At 43.2% G+C, this 22,292-nt stretch overlaps 1 protein-coding gene across 1 annotated transcript; it reads right to left on the bottom strand.

Annotated features, from left to right (window-relative positions):
* Positions 1-13,229: 13,229 nt before the first annotated feature.
* On the bottom strand, positions 13,230-17,990 carry dmrt2a (doublesex and mab-3 related transcription factor 2a). The gene is made up of 4 exons (XM_031756605.2): positions 17,360-17,990; positions 16,332-16,725; positions 14,916-15,018; positions 13,230-14,623 (listed from the first exon to the last, which is right to left on the bottom strand). Exons 2-4 carry the CDS (start codon positions 16,695-16,697, stop codon positions 13,518-13,520), a joined length of 1,575 nt encoding a protein of 524 aa, XP_031612465.1. The 5' UTR covers positions 16,698-16,725; positions 17,360-17,990; the 3' UTR covers positions 13,230-13,517.
* Positions 17,991-22,292: the final 4,302 nt, after the last annotated feature.

Genomic DNA, 22,292 nt, shown 5'->3' with positions numbered 1-22,292 from the left:
ACCCTGGGACAACGGAAGGATGACAGATGCTTATATAAATAAAGGATGTTGTTGTTGTGCAGCATACGCAAAAATACAAAATCTATGCAAATATTCAAATGTTAAAACGTGAACAGGCTGTGATGTCATAATTGTTCCTTATGCAAATGTGTCAAACTGAGCTTAAGGTGACCTCAGAGAAATGTTCCTCCTTCAGCAGCCGGGTTAGAAAACAACGCTGAGTCCTCACATTGAACATTGTACAGCAGCGACGCTGAAGACTGATCTGATCGATTACAGGTCTGTAAATTGGCTGATAGTCTGGATAACTTCAGAAAATGTTGATTTCTTGAACATCTGGTTATAACAATACATTAGTCACCCATAAAATATACTTCACATGTCAGTGGTTTCAATGACACTGATTTTCTTGCGATAATTCTGGGTTCAGATTTGGACTCACTCGTCCAAATTTAAGGATTTGGACGGGTGAGTGAATGACTTTGTCAATGTAGTGCAAATAACTGCAGTCTAAATGTTTATTTGTATGAAGTTGTGGTCCATGCTAGTGAAAGTCCCGTGAGCAGAGAATGTGTGTCACTAAGGATCATGACAGTTGAAAGAGCAGCATATGCAGAAAGAAGTTTTCCCTTCATTTCCATCAATATGCAGATTTTGCAGCCAGGGACGTGAACACAATAAACTAAACCTACTAAAACATCAAGAAGACATTTAATCCAGTAGCTCACCCTCACCTCAGCTTCTTGGATGTCTTAGTGATGCAAATTCCTGCACGCAGGCCTCTGTTCAGAGAACGCCCCCCCACCCATCGTGTGAGGCAGGTGAGGGTCTGACCTGAGGGGCTATGTCACCGTTACAGAACTGGTTTGAGTGCTCTAACTGGGACAATGCAGCTGCAACTGCCAATCAATGCATCAGTTTGGGTAGTTTGTTGTGACTGTCAGTATATGCAGAAGCACATGGGGGATCTCTGTTATCAAGACCATCACCACATGGGCCGAGCAGAAACCTCGGTGGAGTTGCATGCAATGCTGAAAGCGAGTGATACAGGGGGACCCTGAAAGGGTAAACAGGCAGCAGGGCCTTCCATACCAGGAAGGAATGTGCAGATCTGCTGCCTCATGTCCTCACAGTACCTCGCTGAATGAGGCTGTTGTACCATCATGGTTCAAGACTGGTACCACCATACCAGTGCCTTTAAAAAAAGAAAACACACACTGACATGTGTTAATGATTAGCGCCCAGTAGCATTCACTCTCATCATGATGAAGTGCTTTGACAGGCTGGTATAGGACCTCCACACAGTTGAATCCAGCTTGTTTACCACCAAAACATTGAGTGGCTACTTGGCTTTCCTCTCCAACAGTGTGTCCTCTCACTGAGCAGCTGGTCCCCACAGGGCTGTGTCCTGAGCCCACCAACGTTTATCCTGACTGCTGCACAAGATACAGTGAAAAGTGTGTGGGCCTCATGTGGGATGACAATGAACGGGCCTACAGAGAGGACGTGAGGCAACTCGTCCTTAATGTCAGAATAACGAGGAGGTCAGGAGGAGCAGCTGTATGATCCTCACCAATGACACTGCGATGCAGCTCTAAGGTGCGAATCACAGGCGGTCTCACCTGGTTGTTTGAAACTGCATCCCTTGCAAAGAGAGAACAGCAGTGTTTGTACTTCCTGTGTGGGATAAGGAAAGCACACATCTCCCCTCCCCTCCTCATCACCTTCTACGGAGGCAGCATGCTGAGGATCTCTGTGTGGTTTGGTCAGTGCAAAGCTTGGGGGGAATGATGAGGACAATGGAGACGATCAGTGCTTGTTCAAACGGGGTTGTTTGATTGTGGTGGTGCAAAGCTAAAACTTTAAACATTAAAAAGTCCCTTTAAATTAATTATTTACCAATTTTAAATGTTCCTTAACAGATAAAGCTCTAATCCTAACAAACTTTAATTGAATAAATATTCATCTTTAACCTGACAGGCGAAAAATGCAGCTAACAAAAACTAAAAGTATGAATATAAATCAGTGACATTAGTTAAGGTGAGCAACTGGTTTTATGTAACTGCAGTGGAAAAGTTTAAGTTTAAGCTTTTAGACATTTTCAGTTTCAAAATGTTTCTGACAGTTCGAAATGTGGAACCCATAAAATTTGTCATGATTTAATAATAAATCCCTGACCTCGAGTGATCGATATTTCTGTCCTTACGTTGATGACAGATTGATTACAGAAGTCCCGATGTTCAATATAAAAATAACATCTGAGATTTTATATTCTGAGAGACGTTAACTTCTGCTCCTGTTATGTGCTTTGACAAATGTCTGAATGAGGAAAATGAAACATGAGTCGGGGTAAGAAAACCAGCCTGTGGGCAGGTTAGCTCCACATCACAGCAGCTAAAAGTTTAGGTTAGCCCTCAGTCTGCAAATAAAAAACGTGAGTGCTTCTCATCTCAGGATTAACAAACTCCCTAAATCCTTATGCAAACATCCGATGGATGCAGTAAAACAAGCCCAGTCCACAGAGGCCACCTCCCAGGAGTCGAAGGATCCATTACCCCAATTGGTGTGAGCTGTTTTGATGACGCAAGGATCCTGTCATGCAGGTGGTTTTAATGTTTTGGCTGGATCTAAAGAGTGTCACATTACACAATGCACACTTTAACACTGTGGGTCTTAAATATAAATGAGGGCAGAAAAGCAGTGGATTCAAACTTGAACGTGTCGTCCTCGGTCACTGGACTTTTTGTTGTGGTCACTATTTTTATTGCTGCGTGTGTTGTTGTCAAGCACATTTTAATACACAGTGTTTGGTTGGTTTTTTCACATTGTCACATATCGTGTGGTGCAGAAGTTGTCTAAATCTGCTGTGTTACCCTTGTGTGCACGTAGAAGTAAAAACTGGCAAGAGCTCATAATTCAATTCAATTCAATTCAATTCAATTTTATTTGTACAGCGCCAAATCACAACAACAGTCGCCTCAAGGCGCTTTATATTGTACAGTAGATCGCACAATAATACATACAGAGAAAAGCCCAACAGTCATATGACCCCCTATGAGCAAGCACTTTGGCGACAGTGGGAAGGAAAAACTCCCTTTTAACAGGAAGAAACCTCCGGCAGAACCAGGCTCAGGGAGGGGCGGGGCCATCTGCTGTGATTGGTTGGGGTGAGAGAAGGAAGACAGGATAAAGACATGCTGTGGAAGAGAGACAGAGATTAATAACAGATATGATTCGATGCAGAGAGGTCTATTAACACATAGTGAGTGAGAAAGGTGACTGGAAAGGAAAAACTCAATGCATCATGGGAATCCCCGGCAGCCCACGTCTATTGCAGCATAACTAAGGGAGGATTCAGGGTCACCTGGTCCAGCCCTAACTATATGCTTTAGCAAAAAGGAAAGTTTGAAGCCTAATCTTGAAAGTAGAGATAGTGTCTGTCTCCCAAATCCAAACTGGAAGCTGGTTCCACAGAAGAGGGGCCTGAAAACTGAAGGCTCTGCCTCCCATTCTACTTTTAAATACTCTAGGAACAACAAGTAGGCCTGCAGTGTGAGAGCGAAGTGCTCTAATAGGGTGATATGGTACTACAAGGTCATTAAGATAAGATGGGGCCTGATTATTTAAGACCTTGTATGTGAGGAGCAGGATTTTGAATTCTGGATTTAACAGGAAGCCAATGAAGGGAAGCCAAAACAGGAGAAATCTGCTCTCTCTTTCTAGTCCCTGTCAGGACTCTTGCTGCAGCATTTTGGATTAACTGAAGACTTTTCAGCGAGTTTTAGGACACATCCTGATAATAATGAATTACAGTAGTCCAGCCTGGAAGTAATAAATGCATGAACTAGTTTTTCAGCATCACTCTGAGACAGGATATTTCTAATTTTAGAGATGTTGCACAAATGGAAGAAAGCAGTCTTACATATTTGTTTAATATGTGCATTGAAGGACATGTCCTGGTCAAAAATGACTCCAAGGTTCCTCACAGCATTACTGGAGGCCGAGGTAATGCCATCCAGAGTAAGACTCAAGAGAAAACTGGGACGATGCTGAGACAGTCTAGCACTGAGCATACTGGCTAAGTAATTAGCTGATGGGGCACAGGTGTGGCTAAAACTCTGAAACAATGTAAGTGCTTCAGAATAAACCAGGCGCTGCACAGAGTACACAGAGTTCATGAGGGTCATCGCAAAATAAATCTGTTCCCTGGGGAAAAAGTGTTGTTCCAGGCAGCAGCTCGCTTTGTGGTAAACAATGCTGTGTAAAATTTGAATTATTATTCTTTAACTCCGCAGTGTTAAATAAAACACCTCGTTCTAAACATGGACACATTGTTTGCCTGCGGGGTGGGTGTGTGCATTTGAATACACTCTTATAGTCCTATGCAAATCAGAGCATTTAAGTGTTAACCTTGGCAATCGCGGTGTTTACTCTAGTTACCATGAGCCAGGTGCGGTGGCCATTTATCACTGCAGAATTACAGCTGCACCATCTGCACCGACCTCTGCGTGCAGCACCGCTCACGGACTCTCTCTCTCGTTCACGCCACAGCAACACAGTGCAGCGAATCACACCAGAGGAGCTGCAGAAGGCAGCAAAAACAACGAGCCCGACAGAAATAACAACTGTATAAGTGTACAGAGCTCGGGGTGACAGCGCATTGCTCGGGATTATAGTATTTTCTTTTGGTGACAATGCAACACAACCCATTTTTCCATAGCATTTACATGAATGTTTAGACTGGCAAATTCCCTGTAGACGCTGAGCAGGTGGAGAAGATGTCATTGTTTCTACAAGTCACCAAATAAAGAGTTTTTCTTAAATAAAAAAGAATCGAATAAGAAACAACATCATAAATGAACAGCAATAAAATGAACGTACCAGTATGTACCAATAAATCCAGCAGAAACTACTCTCTTAAATGTTATGAAAGAAGGTTGTTTTTGTCTCAGGATTCACCTTTCTGAACATTGGCTGCTCAAAGATTTACAACTATTTGAATAAACTTGCAAATGTGGCTATCAGCTGGATTTGAAGTGACTGAATTTGCCTTTCTCCTTGATCCTTGCGTCAATGTTTCAAAATTACTCCAGAGAACACGAAACAAACTTTCACATTGCTTCGACTTGCAAATTCATTCTGTGGAAACAATTCACTCTGATAAAAGGCGAACAGAACAAAGACGGTGAAAAATTGCTGTACAGCTTTCCCTGTTTCACGAAACAAAGGTGCGTGACGCACTCGCTCCCTCTGTGCAGGCTGAAGAGGGGCTAATTGTTTTATGGGCCCGGGGCAGAAGCTCTGTTTGCTTTCGGGCACACGTTAACAGTTCATTTGTTTTTTTAGAGCTCCAAATGTCAGTTTGTGGTGCATCATTTTCCCTAATGTGAGCAGGAGCGCTGGGTGATTCTGAGGGCGACCTGTGCAGCGAGTACAGGTGCCAGTTGGAGAAATAATTGGTTCCTAGCCTGAGGAGGCAACAGGTTGCACTACAATGCATCATTGTTGGGCTGTAGTGGATGCGTGTGTAAATACAGCAGACTGGAGATTTAAATATATAATGATCGGCTGCTTAAAAGGCACAAATTATTTCAGTGTTGACACTACACAGCTGTGTGTGGTTTCTTGTTCCCAACATGTCCAGTACTGTGTCATGGTTTACTTTACTGGACAGTATTCAGGTCTTTTTTTCAGTTTTTTTAGAAGAACACATTAAAAGTTGGCTTGCTTATCACTGCCTTGCAGTTTTACTTTGTATTAAGCGAAATCAACAAAGATTTTATTCATGCCGTGAGGAAAGACCTTCTTTTAAGTTTTGACCAGCTTGATTTCTGACCCAGTCTTTTTCTAGATATCCAGAGTATTTTCCATCCTGCCTGTCTCTTGTCCTGTCTCCCTCCCATCGCCCCCGGCTGGTCATGGTGAATGCCTGGCCCTCTCTGAGCTCAGTTCTACTGGGAGGTTCTTCCTGTTAAAGAGAGTTTTTCTTCCCACTGTCGCCAAGCACTTGCTCATAGGGGGTCGTGCCATTGTTGGGGTATACTGTTATAATTTGGCGCTACGTGAATAAACCTGAGATAAATAAGACAACAGCCAAGTGAAGTTTCAGCTTTCTGGCTGAATTTTAACTTTACGGCCTCATTTCAGTTGGTACATCCAGGCAAAAGCCCGCATGCTGAATGGGAAAAAATGAACAGATGTGGACAGCAGGATGATAAACTACATGTCTGTGTTTTGTGTGTATGTGATTATCATTGTTCTTCCCCAGTGTTCCTTCTGTCTCTGTATTTAAATAAGTATTCGGACCATAAGGCGCATTAAGCGAAACAAAACACTCAGATAAATCAAACTTTATTCAACTCATTCTTCTTGCTTCCTCCACTTCTGTACCATTGATTCATTAATGTGAATTCTCTCACAGCTGCTCTATTCCCGTGTTGTTGCAGTATATTAATGACTAACCTGGTATTGTGGATGGTTGTTATATGACTGAAGTTTGGTCCGTTTACAGCATCCTGCCATGCGATTGCATTTGTCCCTAACCATCGGGAACCCTCACGTTAACTTTTATCGAGTGGAAAAAAGTTAGCGTTCATCCTCCAGCTTCAGTGTGTTTATGCTATGCTAACATAGCTGTGTCGCTAGCGATCACATAGCACATCATTATAAACCAGCTAGCCCAACTTCAGTAACCCTACAAACGTCACTGCTGTTTAGTTTCCTGTCTTCATTCATGTTGGAAGTGACAGCAGAGCTGTACGTTTGAATGTTTCAGAAATCTCTCAGTCAGAACATGCTATATCATGTTTAGATGGAAACTAGTGAGCTAACTTCCTGCTAACTTCTAACTCCATTAAATGTAATAAATCCTGTTTTCATGGATGCCTGGATGTTAAACTCAATTGTGAGCCTGCTTTATTATTTATTCCAAAACCAGTTCTGATATGTGTATGGGATCATTGTCCTGCTGGAACACCCAGTTGTGTCCAAGTTTCAACCGTCTAGCTGTTGATGAGAGGTGTAAAGTTTGGAGAGTGTCCTCCTTCTTCATTATGTACCACTGGCCCCAGAGTGTGATGCTACCACCAACATGCTTGACAGATGGTACAGTGTTCTTGGGTTTGAAACCCTCACCTTTACTCCAAGTACACCTGTTTGAACAGATGATTTTGGAATCTGCTGTTTTTCCCAACATGTATAAATCTACAGCTTCTTGATTGTAGGTCCCTGTCCTTGTCAACTTAGAAGACGGGGTCCAACCATTAGCACAGCTTGTTAAAAGATTTACATGAGTATAGATTTCAGCCTGTGTGGAGAAAATCCATCATAAATTCAAACTTGTGTGTCAGATTCTTGTATTTCAAAGTCATGAACACCCAAAGAAAAACTCAAAGAAATCATTAAAGGCTTATTATTTGTGTGACACTGACACTCAGCGTATGTAAGCTGCAGTGATGTCCTTCCACTTATTTCTCGTTTACGGTTGTTTCTTGTGTCGTCTGTGGCTCGTTGATTCCTGCAGGATAATGTGTGAGGTTTGCAAAGAGATGGCTGAATTTCACATCCTGTTAGGCACAAATGGAACATCTCACCACCATCATGAACGCACAGATATGCCACTGAACTCTGGAAATGTCAAATAGTTTATTTTATTGTGATATTTCAAAAAGAAAAAAATCCTGGGGTTTCCTTGTCTTGCACCAACGTTTATAAGGACTGAGAACCCTGCGCTATTGTCAGGGCGGTATCTTCACATGAATACATCTTTGAAGCCTTTTGTGTCACCGGTACTGCAAAACTATCATAATTGTGTGTGTGTGTGTGTGTGTGTGTGTGTGTGTGTGTGTGTGTGTGTGTGTGTGTGTGTGTGTGTGCAGGATTTTCCCAGCCTCCTTAAGCTATGAACCACCAGCATGTTGCCCCCATTGGCCCCCGGGCCTGTCAGCCTCGACAACATGGTAATTAAGTGGGAGCTACTTGTCAAAAGCTGCAGTGCTACACATTTCTTATTGGATTACAAGGTGGTGGGAAGGAATGCAGGAACTGGCCGGCGTTCCTCTCCCTGCTGCTGGTACAGGAGCAGGGAAAAAACATGGGTGCAATGAATAGAGAGCCTACCCTTCCCTTCACGCCCGCTGATCGCTAATGCAAAATAAGGCATGTGCCATTTATTTCAAGAGTCAAAATAACCCACCGTGTGATTTTTCTGTGAATGTGTACGTGTGTGGGAGGGGTGAGTTTGTGGTGCTTAATAGATTCTTAATGTGCAAAAGATTATCAGATGGGCTAAGAGTTGCTGCCGTGACAATGGCAACAGTGGGACGGATGGCTTGGTTTAACACCTGGAGAAGGGTTCGCTGGTGTGTGCTTGTGTGTGGGTGTGTGTGTATGTCTGTCATGGATTGAGCCGACTCAGGCGGTGATAAAGCAATAAACCTGGCGCACAGTCACTGACAGGGCAGCCAAATGCTATATGGGCAGCAGAGCAGGAGAAGAATGGAGCTGTTGTATCATAGCAGGGGAACTCCGTACAACACGATCCCTCTTTTTTATTTTCACCTTTTGGACTTTTGTTTCAATATTTCTGACTCACACTCACTACTACAGTCAAGGCTGCTATCACGGTCTCTAGTTTACACACACAAATCCAGCCTATCAGATGTGTCTCTGCCCACATGCTGGCAACCGCACAACATAATGACTTCAGAATAAGGACACCATCTGCATTTTCTATAAGCCTTTTTTTACTGTTTAGAAGTGAATGGACGCTCACAACAAAACTGCACCAAAAGCATAATTAATTTGGTGGGTGCATTGTTAAATTATCAGCTACCATTAATAAGCTTTGATAATGAGCTGCATTCATAAACTGTGCAGGTGCAAAATCAGACACACAAATCTGCAAATTTAGTGCAAAGTAAAGCATGAAAAAAGCTGTTTGCACAATGAAGTGCTCAGGAAGCCGTGAAGTTTTCACAAAATTACAAATGTGCAAAAGGCACCAACAAACTGTGCAAAGAGTTTCCTGTTTATTTCTGCTGGACATCCTAACATGGTAGTCTGTGGGGACTGAGGGACTGAGATTTCCTCTTGATGGAAACCAAATGCTTTCAGCTAAAACTAGAGACACACCCTTTAAAAAAAGTATCCTCATGTTAGCTCAGTATGGTCATTTGGATTTTTTTGAATCCCCAAAATTAAACAACAGCCAGCAAAGGAGAACATAAAGTATTATTTTGATGATTAATAACCATCAGCAGGTTATTGTCAGAGAAAATATACTTTATCGTCACGCTTTAGTCAACAATAGAGCGGCAGTGCTTAGTTTTTTATACATATCCTGAATGTGAGTGGAATGAATGTGTGAGCACTGAAGTGCAGCCATGTTTAACATGGACATCAGACTGTATGAGCAACAAATGCATTCAGTGACCTCTGCTCTGCTGTTTGCCTTGAAACAAGAGCCATGAAAGACTGAATTCCCACAGGTGTGTGTGTGTGTGTGTGTGTGTGTGTGTGTGTGTGTGTGTGTGTGTGTGTGTTTTCCTTTTCCCAGCATCACAGCATGAAGGAGAGTGGCTGAAGTCTCTAAATGGCAAACGACACCTGTGTACGCTAAACAAAATGCTACTGTGTGAACTACAACTGCTGATAAGGGGCGGGTGGAAGGGTGAGGGGCGATGGGAGGGGACCCCAGGGGAGCGACTTAACAAACCAGTTCTCTCTGCTGACATGCTAAATCGCACACTTTGGGAATGAGACTGTGAGGACTTCAGCAGATACTTATCAGTGGCAGTTAGAGCAGACAAACACTGTCACCTTCTGCAGAGCACACACACACACACACACACACACACACACACATTGATAAGTCATAGATAAAACACTGTCTTCATTGTGCTCTGAGTACATGTCAGATTTGATCCTTTGGGGCTATAGATAGAGTATATTTAACCTCTAAAAGGCTGTATAAATAATAAAAGAATGAAAACACAGCCTGATATAGTCAACATTTTTAAAACGTTAAGCTCTCATATTCAGTTACACTTTGTAAACCATGTTTAATCCACAACACCCTGCTTACAGTGTCTCAGTGAACTATGAACAGCATGAATACAATGTATTAAGAAGATGGCTGTAGCCACGTCCAGACGTGCCCCATCGCTTCTCAGTCTCGCTGTGAATCCTTGAGTTAAACCTCTTACCTCTTTGACATGACAAATAAATGGTGACTTTAACAGAGAAACTGAGGACACTGCATGAAATACGGTAGCAGCTTGTAGCCACAAGGTAAGCTTGCCCTAAATCGTACACTGCTTCATCCTGCTTTTTAACTCTAAGAGGGATGTTGCAAAATGATCGTGATATTATGTTCAATAATACTTAGAACTAGCAACGGATACCATAAACTCCTGAGAAAGTGTTTGCTGAGTAAACAGTAGAGAAACAGGTGCACACAATCAACCACAGGTGAAAACAATCTGTGAATGAGCAGAGGACAGACGGGAAAACTAACACGAGACGCTAAAAGACACTAACCTACCGCTGACAGGTCAAAGCGTGAGCATGGCCGGGACCGAGGGGAGGCTTCTTCTGCTGCTTCTACTGAAAGATGAGAAACAAAACACAAGATAACGCTGAAGAATCATTTTTTAATCTAAAATTTAAAAACCATTTCTGAGTCCAGGGCACGGAGGTAGTAGTCGAAGTGCAGATGCCACTTCCTCCAGCTCTTTTTGGCGTTCCCAAACCAGCAGAAGTGTAATCTCTCCCGTGTGTCCTGGTTCTGCCGGAGGTTTCTTCCTGTTAAAAGAGAGTTTTTCCTTCCCACTGTCGGTTTTTCTCTGTATGTGTTACTGTAGGGTCTACCTTACAATATAAAGCGCCTTGAGGCGACTGTTGTTGTGATTTGGGAACACTGAAGCACCTTAGAGCAGCAGTTCCCAACATTTTATGCGCCACAGGACGGTTTAATGTCAGACAATATTTTCACGACTGGCCTTTAAGATGTCGCGGATAAATACGACAAAATAAAATGATACGACCGAGACAAAAACTGTGGTATTTCGTAAATATAATAATAAACACGAATTCACTGTGTAATTGTGTAACTTTATTAGCAGCATCCTCCTGAAATGCGCCAACAACACTGAGAGTAACATCCTCCTCTCTGTCCCTTAATGCTCTCTGGTCGCTATGGTAATGCGTAAACATTTCTTTCAAGATAAGACATACAACTACAACACAGGAAAAGACCCAGGGAAACCGAGTTAACTATAAAAACCCTGAAAACCATAAATTTTACACCCAAGCCTTAACTCTCGCGGCCCGGGTTGGGGACCGCTGCATAATGACCAACAGGGGGCGACTCCACTGGCTGCAGAAGGACCAGCTGCTCTTTGACCTCATTAACCCTCCTGGGTTTCAAAAACAAATTTTTAGCATTACTGAATACAACATGATGAGTTTTATACTGTAAAAAGTACTGTAGGGCAATAATGCAGGGTATTCATTAGGATGGGAGTTGCTACTAGTATACATGAGCAGCATCTCGTGATTTCACAGTCAGATCCACCGTTCACTGAAATCAGCCCAGCATGTTTATTACATGTTTAATGCAGTCGGGTGGCTACAACTATGACGTTATACAGTCTGTTTTGTTAGTCAGCAAAACTATGTGTCAACGCGCAAAAAGAACCTAAAGCCACATCGAAGTTTAAAAGTAGGAGCCAAATCGTCCTCACAATGCAGATATGTCCACATGGTCCCCAAGAAGGTATGTAAACATACCCACACACACATATTTGTTTTCATAGCTTAGTGAGGACATCTCACTGACATAATGCTTTCCCTAGCCGCTCAGCCTAAACCCAACCATAACCTTACCGTAACCCTGACATTAAAACCACATTTTGAGTCTCAAAAATGCCTCAAACTCGTGGACACAAGCATTTAGTCCCCATAAGTGACTGTTGGTCCCCACAAGTATAGTAACATGCCAGTTTTCTGTCCTCACAAAGATGTCTAATCATGTACACACACACACACACATAGTGAAAAACAAAGTGCAACCGCAGGCTACTTAAAGTGATGTAAGTCGTCATCGGTGACACAAAATGTCATCGTCTGGCCAAATCCAATTACAGCAGCAACGAGGAAGCTGTTTAAGACAGTCACACCCCCACAGTCTCTGCTTTACGCGAGATGTCTCAGCAGACTTAAAGAAAAGTAAAGGCAAAGAAAAATGCTTCTTTTTATCAGGCGAGTGGTTTAGCTGCAGATTCATGCCGATGAAACGTCTGCGCCAGAAACAAGAGATTAGTGACTTTTTTTTAACCTCCTGTCTTGTTCATTATTGCACGGATCAGTGTTCTGCTGCTCATGTGAAACCCGTGTTTGGAGCTTCCTTTCAACACACACACACACACACACACACACACGCTGAGAGGCTGTAAGTGGAAAGGAATGAGTGGAGAAATGCATCATGAACGGATGAGATGATGCTGCTCGCAGATTTATGAGGCGATATTGTGTTTCAGCCCCTGAAGAGCATATTTAGTCTACATCCACTCTGTCACATCCACACCTCATTTATGTGTTTTACTTGTGAAATTTGTCTTTGTGCAAAACCTCTAGTGATAAAAACATTCCTGGAATATTCTTTTTCATAGTTTTTCACTGAGGCTTTGCAGGAGTGACGGGATGTTGTCCGCTACATTTATTTGAAACATATTTTAGTTATTGCAGAGTTACTGTAAAAACTTTAGTGACCCTGCAAACGACAAAAGTGCAAAGGTCAAGGAAACGAGATTTTAACCACGTTATGGAAAAGTCAGGTTAAAATGTCTGCAGGACTGTAGTCTGTCAATCTGGTTCCCTTTTTTATTAAAGATTATAGTTGAGGAAAAGCTCATCTGAATTTATGCTTTTAATGCACACAAAACATGTGAGATGTTACAAAATTAAGTTTTAATTCTAAGCCCTGATATTAAATTATTAATAGTACAACATGAAAAAATGATAAAAAACATTAGGGTTGTGTGTATTTTCTTATATAATCCATCAGAGGACTTTAGTTCTTCGTGTTTCTGTGATCTGATTTTATCTGTCGGACGTTTGGCGTCCGGCCGCAGTCGTTTATCGCTCGGTGCAGACTAACTTCTGACCTAAACAAAAACCCGCTCGCACTTCCAGGCGTCACAACTCGAGTATAAAATGACATCGGACACTTTTTATGGAAAGAGTTCAGTCTTATAAAGTTTATTGACATGAGGGAAACATCGACATCGTGTTTAAATACTCAACACAAATAAAGTTATTCAAACATGCTTGTGTAAAATATTATACACTGTACATAAATATTACACTGAAAAAAAACAATCATTTCAAACTGGTCTATCTTCTGATGCAGTGCTTATGTTTACATGATCATTTGACCCCAAAAACCGCAGCTGAAGCTGATCTCTGGCTGAGACAAGCCTCGTGTTTATAGTGCAGCAAAGGACACCTCGTGGATTTTAATGGAATGCTCGACTTATGGCGGGCGTGGGCCGTTTCAGGATGGCTTCCACGGAGAAGGACAGAGACTCGCTGGGCGCCATCTTGGTCCCTACAGGCTTCGACAGAAAGTCTTTGGCATACCTGTCTGTGAGTTTTACCGCCTGAAAGTCTTTGGCAGAGCTCTCCCTGTACTTGCGGGCCGCCTCCTCTAACAGCTCCTTGCAGTACGGAGCTCTGAGCTCTGGCCCGGACCCGCCGCTGGCTTTTTCACTCAGCGAGTGCTGGATGAGGGAGTGAAAGGAGTTGAGTTTCATGGAAGGCTTAGCATTGTCCTTGCTCAACTTGTTGAGGACTTGGCTGGAGTTTTGGGAATGAGGGTGGTTGGGGAAAGATTGTCCAAAGCTCCTCTTAGGAGGAGAGAAGGCCGAGCACTCCCTCTGCTCCCCCTGGGTGATGGCAGGAGGTTTGGGATCGGGCCTCTGAGGGTCTGATAAGTCCTGCAGAGCAGCGGCTCGGGATCCCTCCAATTTAGCAGCGAGCGCGGCCGCGGCCTCCTGCTCTGGTGGCTGACTCTCAGCGGGCATTGCTTTGGGCTCCCACACAGCACCAGGCTTCATGTTCTGCACCGCCGTGGCGTTGAACAGGCACTGCTGGTACAGAAGAGCGTCTCCCAGGTTGGCTGCGCCGCGGGGCCACATCACGAAGCCACCTCGCGACGGCTGCAGCGGGTAATGGCGGTAGGTGGTCGCCACGCTGACGTTGGAGGAGATGAGCTCGACGTTCCCAGGGGTCGAGGGATACTGCATGCTCAGATCCAGGCAGTTAGGGGTGAGGAAGCTGCACAGCTCTTTGGGCTGCGGCTCGACCGGAGCTGCCGGCGAGTAGGCCGACTTGTAGGAGTTGTACTCAGACGAGTGGTGGACCAAGCCGTTGGGGAAGAGGAGAGAGCCTGGAGCCCCCTGGTTGTTCTCCATCAGCTCTCGTTCTTTGTACTCCCGCTCCAGCATGATGGTTTCCAGCTCCTTGTCTGCAAAAGCCCTTCTCTTCCTCATGCGGTCGCTCAGCGGTGGGGGAAGAGACGGGTTGGCTGCCAGGAATGGATCAGACTGCACCGGGCGATATCCTGTCATCGAAAAACAAACATTTACTTCAACTTTTATGGCATCGAGTGTGTTTGGAATTATATTATGACACCAAACATAGATAATAATCTAATTAGCCATTTATACGTTGTAATACTGCTAAATGAGTTAGCGTATCACGTGCCAAAGTTTTACTGCATACAGATGTTAGCACGTCCTTATCGCCCCTTCGGTGTTAAAGGAAAAAGAAATCTAAGCTGTAAGGAGAGGCAGAAGAGAGGAGCAGATCTCCAAAGAATCAAATAAAACGTGTTCTTTTTGTCTGAGCCGTACCTTCGAGGATGCTTTTGGCGAGCATGGTGGACGGTCGGATGTGTCGCTGATATATCGTCCTCCTCTCTGCAGGAATTGGTTTCCCGGATATGCCTTTCTTATCCTGAGAAATTAGAGAAACAAAAGAAAAATATTTAAAAGACGCTGTCAGACTGTTCACCTTAATCCTTGTTAAAATAACTGATTTTTCACGGCTAAGGTCCGAGTCTCATGCATGTTTGGATAATAAAAACCAGCCTCTTAATAATAATCCAGATAAAATATGAGCAGCGACACACATTTCTCCTGTTATTACAGCCTTAAAAAGGCCTCAAAACAGCCCTAAAGTGGACGGAGACGCAGGCCTAACAAATCAATCTAACATTTAACACATTTATTTTTTATTTTTTTGCAGTAACAGAAATGAGAGAAAGTGTTTGTTACAGATATAAACTAGGATATTTAACAGGAGCTCAGCTGATTACACACACTGGGAAACATTCATCTGGTCTTGTCTTTAAAATTCTGGCGCTGTAACAGTTTTGCTCTTTTACAGAAATATGTGCAGATTTTTAACACAGCTGCACACACACATGAAACAGTTGGGATTTTATGTGATTTTATTTAAATTCTCTTCCTAAGCCTTTATTTGGGAAAAACCAAAATATCCTTCATTTGCTGAATGAGCCTCAAAAACCTCCAACGGCTCCTCGGATGTCCCTTTATATTCTTTGTTCAGTGAAGCTAACAAAGCGATATAAAGTGCACGCTGAGCGACTGCATTCACCGCTGAACACTGAGCCTCGGCTTTAATCTGATCAGCTGCAAGCCTGAACACAGAGCCTTTAAAATAACACTGACTGCGCTTCTGAAGGGTTCAGGTTCTTATAAAAACTTTGGAAGAATCAACGCGGCGATTTTCTTTTTCTTCCAGTGTAGCAGAAAGGACAGTGTGCAAATGTGCCGCAGTTATCAAAAACAACATGAAGCCGAAGAAGCGCTCAACTTTCCCACAGACAAAAGCAGAAACGACCCTGTTTACAAAAGAAGGACTTCAGCATTTCTGTGCATTCTGGTCACGTGTGACACAACAGAAGCTGCGATCACAGCCACACTGCACAGAAGCAAGGCCTGATTCACTAACACTGAGAAAGGGCTCAAAGGCCACAGGTCACTGTAGCTGCTCCAAGTGCCACAACTCGCTGTGTAGTGTGAGAAGATAAATATGATTGGATTTCAAACAGTCCTGATCATCTGAATTTTCCACTGAAAACCCTGAGCTGCAGGGCAGCAGTGATCCAGGCTCAGACTTCCAAGCAAGCAGCTGATTAACCAGAGACAGCTTCATCACACACGTGAGTCCTTCCTGTGTTATTAGCACGAAGCACCTGAACGCATCAGCACAGCACCTCCACCACACACCACCCTCAGTCTCACCTCCGTGGCCTGCTGCCTCCTCAGGGCCACCTGTGCCGCCATCACCCGCTGCCGCTCCACCACCAGCAGGCAGTTGGCGCACTGGCAGTCCCTCCAGCGGCAGAAGCGCTTGTGGCCCTTCAGGCAGGACACCACGCCGTGGTTACGGCAGCGGGCGCACTTCGGCGTGCGGCTCAGCTTCCTCTGGTCACCCGCGCACATGGGGCCCGCCCTGTCGCGGCTCTTGGTGCCGGGGCAGTCGTCCTCTGAGGCGGCGTGGCCGAGCTGCGGAGAGCCGGGGCGCTCGGAGGAGTCGGCCAGCTCTTCGCTCTCCGTCTCCAGGCTCTCCACGTCGATCTCCAGCTCACACCCGGAGTTCTCGGACATCTCTGCCGGATTTAAAGCCAGTTTGTACCTGGAGACGAATATGAGTTATTAGATTATGATCGGGTGAGAAAAACTGGCACTTCAAATGTGTAAATATAACCAGCTTGTCAGACTTAACACACCTAACATTCCCATTTCCTCATCTGGACAGTTTCATGAATTATCCCAAACTTTCAGGACTGTCATTTCTTATTTAAAAAATAATAATAATAATAAAATATTTTTAGTTCAGTAAGTAGATTATCCTATAAGAATAAAAAGAAAATAATAAATCTGTCGGGTTTTTTTGTTTTGTTTTGGGTTTTTTATTCCAAACAGCTTGAAGTTTGGAATTAAAAGACGTGGTTAACATTTATTTATTTATTTTTATTTACAGTTGTGAAAACTTTTAACACAGCAGTTTCTAATCAGAGAAAGTGAGGCCTTAAAAAACCAGAACTAGTAAAAATCCAACAGTCTGATGGATCTCAGAGGAGTTTAACGTGATGCTGTGACAGCAGTTTGTCACATAACCCGGGATAAGTGCGTGAGACTGACTCCGGGCGAAGCTCACAGAGTTTAATTAAACAGGTTTAATTTAATTAAACCGGTTTAATTAAACTGCGACTGAGCTCTGAGCGACTGAGCCGAGAAAAACTTTTTAAAAACGGAACGAATTTTACCTCCAGGAGTCCAGCAGGGCGGGGAAACGTCGTTAACACCGTGATGAACGCCACACACACACACTCACACACACACACGGTCCAGACTCCAGCTTGTAATTAGCCGTTAATTGAGCGGATAAACACAGACCGCACCGAGGACGCGTCCAACTTTCCTCTGACTCGGACACAAGGAGACACACCGCTATGAACCGAAGCAGGCTGCCCTCTGATTGGCTCATTTACAAACACGCAAAGAGCCAATAGGAGCAGGAGCAGTTATGCAGGGGGCGGGCGGAGTCCTCTCAGCGGCCACAAGCACCGAGCGCCCTGCGGTTACTTCAGGAGGTCACTTTCCAGGAAAGAGAGGCCGAAGGGGGTTAGGTGTTAAAAAGAGAAAGCCGTTCAGGACACCAGCTCAGCACTTTATCATGTCACATGTCTGCCTTTAATTTCAGGTTTACGGAGCATGCTGCTTTAGGCCCGACTCACAGTCCTCTGCGCTTCATGAAAATCGAGCTTTTTAGTTTTCAGCTGAAAAAGAAAAATACAAAATAAACAGAATTTTCCAAAAGTGTAACTTTCAGTGAGTAAATGACAAAAACTGTCATTTATTGATCAGTAAGCCTTTAAAAAGAGAAGAGAGATATTGTAGAGATATTATAAAGATTGAACCTGGAGGATTCACTTCCTGACGTCATTATTCTGTAGGCCTACGAACAGCTCGCGTCATCAGAGGCTGTGAGAAATACCGGATTTATCACAGATTTTGGACTTCTTTTTTTCTTTTTTCTGTTTTTTACTGCCGTAACAACATTTTATAAACGGAGGTTGATCACGATCAGGGTGCAGCCTGCCCTGCATTAGCTGCTGGGCCTCTGCCCAGAGACAGGGGGGTGGGCGGGGTGATACAGGTGTCCTGCAGGTTGTTACAGTCCGTGCAGCTGGCACAGATAACCGGGGAAGATTACCGTGTTTTCACAACAATCACACCTGAGAGAAAAACCCACCGTGTCAGCATGAAGAGGAGCCCCACACAAAACAGCAGCTGGAGGATACGGAGGCCCAAATGTGCCTCAGACCAGCAGAGATACCCACGTTATACAGAATATATGAATATTCTGAACCAGCCTGATTATTATAAAAGCAGTTATTCGCTGCTTTTACTTTGGAAATCCATCCTCATAATTCTCCTTTAATGCTATAAACGGACTGAGATGAAGTCCGGGGTGTCTGAGTGCTCTCTCTGTGGTCCTCATTTTCTTTTTCACCCGTGACACTGGTGACTGAACGTGGGCCTTGCACGCGTGCATCTTTGTTTGCGAACTGCTGATTGAGAGTCAGCCTCACAAAGACAAAAACACGGACACGTACCATTTATTCATTGTCAACCGACTTTCACGGGAACTGACTGCGGGACAATGCCCACGCGCACACGCGCACACAGGCCTTCACAGTGAGCGGCAGCTCTTTGTCCGACTTAAAAGAGCTGCTGCGAGTTAATGTCACGCATGTGCTGCAATAAGAAAGAAGGCCGTGGGACTCTGTCCTGCGGGATTTTTTCAAACTAAAAAAGTCCACGTTTTTAATTTACTGTCACTGTGCGCATGCGTAATATTAAAAGATATTTTCTTAAATTACATTTAATCTGTTTAGAATTTTCATTATCATTATGATAATATAATAATTCCATTAATATGATTTTTTTTCCCGGTTCAAATATAAATATAGTTACAGACTTTTTTTAGCTCTTTATTTCTCGTGACGAGTTCAGATCTTTATCCCTTATTTTCACGGAGGACCTGCTCCCCTTTCCCCTCCTAAAGGTCCCGCTTTGGGCTTTTCTGGCACGCGGACTCTGAGCGCCTCCTCCACGTGTTCAAGGTGAGCCGGTCGGGTCCGCAGGTGCAGCTTTATTTGCTTCTTCGTCTTAATTTACTGCGGAGGTTACGAGCAGCCCACCCGCGGCTGCTGCTTCCACACCGGGAATGCTTTGATCTGAGAGCGGGCCGGAGGGCCGGACAGGCGGGTCCGCGCAGAGACGGACCCTCCAGGTGAAATGTGGACGTCACGGCCTGGAGGTCTTTGAATGACTTTCCAGAGGGGGTTATTTTTGAACTCTTCAGGGTTCCTTGAAGGAATTATATGGATCCGTGAAACAGTTGTAGGCTTTAAGGAGTTAATCTAAAGGATGTTTGGTGAATTTCCAAGGCCCACAAGGAATTTCCAGGTTTTAGCTGAACTCCGCATAAGGATTTTCCAGGGATCTTTAATTTTATTTAAGAAATGTAGCTTGTTAAAGGGTCTTTGCAGGGAGTCCTGATTTTTTTTCCATTGATTATTTATTAATTTTGATATTTTTATCCGCTGTAGAATTTGATCATTTCGTGGGTGTTCGCTTATCTGCGCAAAAACTAGCAAGGCATGGAAACACAAGGAGGCACACTTTAATCTGATGATTTTTTTACACAGAAAAGGACCTGGAAGATAATATTTTCACCCAAATGCTCCTGAAATTTTAACCGGAATCTTTGAGCTCTGCGAATTAAGACGCCTGAAGATTTTGTTGTCTTGAATTTTCAAAACTTTAAAAATCTTCAAAGTTCCAGGGCCTTTAAATAAATTAATGACACACCGAAGGAGTGCAGGGAGATCCTTGCAGGGTCTGGAATGTATCAGGATTCCAGGCCAGTTTATGTTCATAGACCACCTTCAGTGAGTTCAGGAGGACTCTGGGAGCTCTAAGGTGTATCAACACATCCGTTTGGTAATTCTGTGTGGATCAAACGGGAGCTGGAGTGGTTTCAACACACACACACACACACACACACACAGACACACACAGACATATATGAATTTTATTTATTTATTTTTTCAGTTTTTTTATTTTATTTTAGGAGCTTGTTGGAGGGTGGGGGTTGCAGAGGTTGGGGTGCACAGGGGTGTTTATAAAACAGTTAGCTGAGGACTCTGGGAATCACTGATGGAATTTCATAAAAATTGCACTGGTCTGTTTAGTCTTGAGTGCTTTCCAAAGAAGCTTTGAGGAAAAAAAAATATGAGTTAATGAGATATTAATTTTAGGTGCTTTGCAACACACCTCAACTTTTTTGGGATGTTGTAAGACAGATTTGCTCCACTGAGCAATTTCAGAGGTTATTACAAGGAAGTCCAGGGATCCTTGAACAAATTCCATGATCACCTCAGGAATCCTGGGATCTTTGATTAGTTTTCCTGGATCCTGGAGTGATTTTGAAGCATTTTAGGTGTTTCTGGCCTGTGACTTCTTTAGAGAGTTCCACGTGTCTTTCCTGAAACCAGGAAATCTTAGTTTTTGTTCCCTCTCCAATGTCATAAATGTAACAATACAGAAAGTATTGACTCAGTTTTGATGTTCCTGACGTTCAGCTTGTGATAACCGTGAGTCATTAGTCATCTCATGACTTTTAGTCGTCTGAACCTTCGAATGGTGTCTCTTTAGTATTATTCCATAAACATTTTAGGAATAGTTTTCCACATTTTGTTGTTGTTGTTTTGTGGGAGTGACTCCCTGCCTTTGATTTTCCTGTTCCAGGTATTTCCCCAAAAACAAACATAAGAAGACAGAGTTCAGGTCCAATATGACATCATAAAAATAATTTTAATTACAGTTTTCAGAACATTAAAGGATTTTTTCATTCCCACGGCATGCACAGATATGTATTAACTGCATTGTTTATTTGGGCTTCATGTGGAATCGTGCAGGAAGCAGCGATTTTGGCTGATATGACCTTTGCGTGGATACAGACACACAGTCCTCACATGCTGTCCAGTTTACTTTGGGCCTGATTGAAACAGCAGCATCTCGTTGGAAGCGTCCTGCTGTGCGTGCCGTAAAGTGTAACAGGAGCTGTGTATAGACAGAACGAGCAGCGTGGGATCACTGGGGATCCTGCTATGTTAATTAGCCTCTGATGGACCGACAACACATGCAGCTGAATAGAAAACCAGGCGGGGCGACATTTGTCTCTGTCTGAAGGAGGCTGACACCTCGACCTCTCATGGCCAATGTGCAACAAACAGGAGGACGTGTCCTACAGCTGCCTGACAAGCCTCATCCACGCTTTTTACTTTCATCTGCATTTGGTGCACTCAGCCAGGTCCCTGTAATCTGACTGCTGGTCATCATGTGAGAATTAGGACATTTTATCTGTGAGAAACAGAAGCAGCTTTAAAGTAAACTTATATGGCTTCAGTCTGAGTTTGCACTAACATTATCGATGCTCTGAATAAAAGATGTTACTTCTATTGCAAGCTCCCCCCTCCCCACACTTTCATTTAGAGAATAATATCATTATGATTTTTGTGAATTACACTTGTATCATATCCAGAAAACTTTCCTTTTATCCGAGTTTCACTTTTATGTAAAAATATTTTATTTAAAACATTATTTAGGTGGATAGAAATTTTTACCACACAATCATGTGCTACAGGAATGTGAAGTTTTTAAGATTAAAACCTGACATTCCTCTGTTGTCCACTGGGCGGCAGCCTGCAGCCAGAAATCCAACGATGTTCTGCTATTTTTACTCCACCAAAAAAAAAAGAAAAAAAAAAAGATTTCAACAATTGATGATGTAAAAGTTCCTCTCATTGTTTTAAAGAGCCCAGATCATTTAACCACCAGCTCTTTAATTTTTTACTATAATTACACTATTGATTAATATTACTAGTCCGCATTTGATCAAAAGTCTTCTGCTTTGGATGTAAATTTTATTTCTTATTGTGGGGTTTTAATTACATTAGCTTAAAAGATATTTAATTTTTTACATTTTACAGCTGGTTACGCTGTTTAGCTCAATTTTAGTCATTAATTATCAGCTGAGGTTTTCTCATTTGCTTGATATGGTAATATTTAACCTTTCGTCATTATGTAGCAATTTAAGTATTCAGGATATGTGAAATTATATTAGAA

Source organism: Oreochromis aureus, linkage group 12 (assembly GCF_013358895.1).
Source record: "Oreochromis aureus strain Israel breed Guangdong linkage group 12, ZZ_aureus, whole genome shotgun sequence".
Classification (NCBI taxonomy): domain Eukaryota; kingdom Metazoa; phylum Chordata; class Actinopteri; order Cichliformes; family Cichlidae; genus Oreochromis; species Oreochromis aureus.
The sequence above is the reverse complement of the archived record's forward strand: the minus strand, read 5'-3'. Positions and strand labels throughout refer to the sequence as shown.

Coding starts and splice junctions, on each gene's coding strand:
- dmrt2a (XM_031756605.2), bottom strand. CDS start 16,697: ATGTCCGAGAACTCCGGGTGTGAGCTGGAGATCGACGTGGAGAGCCTG. Junction 15,019..16,331: donor GGAGGCAGCAGGCCACGGAG/GTGAGACTGAGG, acceptor CTAATTTCTCAG/GATAAGAAAGGCATATCCGG. Junction 14,624..14,915: donor CGCCAAAAGCATCCTCGAAG/GTACGGCTCAGA, acceptor TTTCGATGACAG/GATATCGCCCGGTGCAGTCT.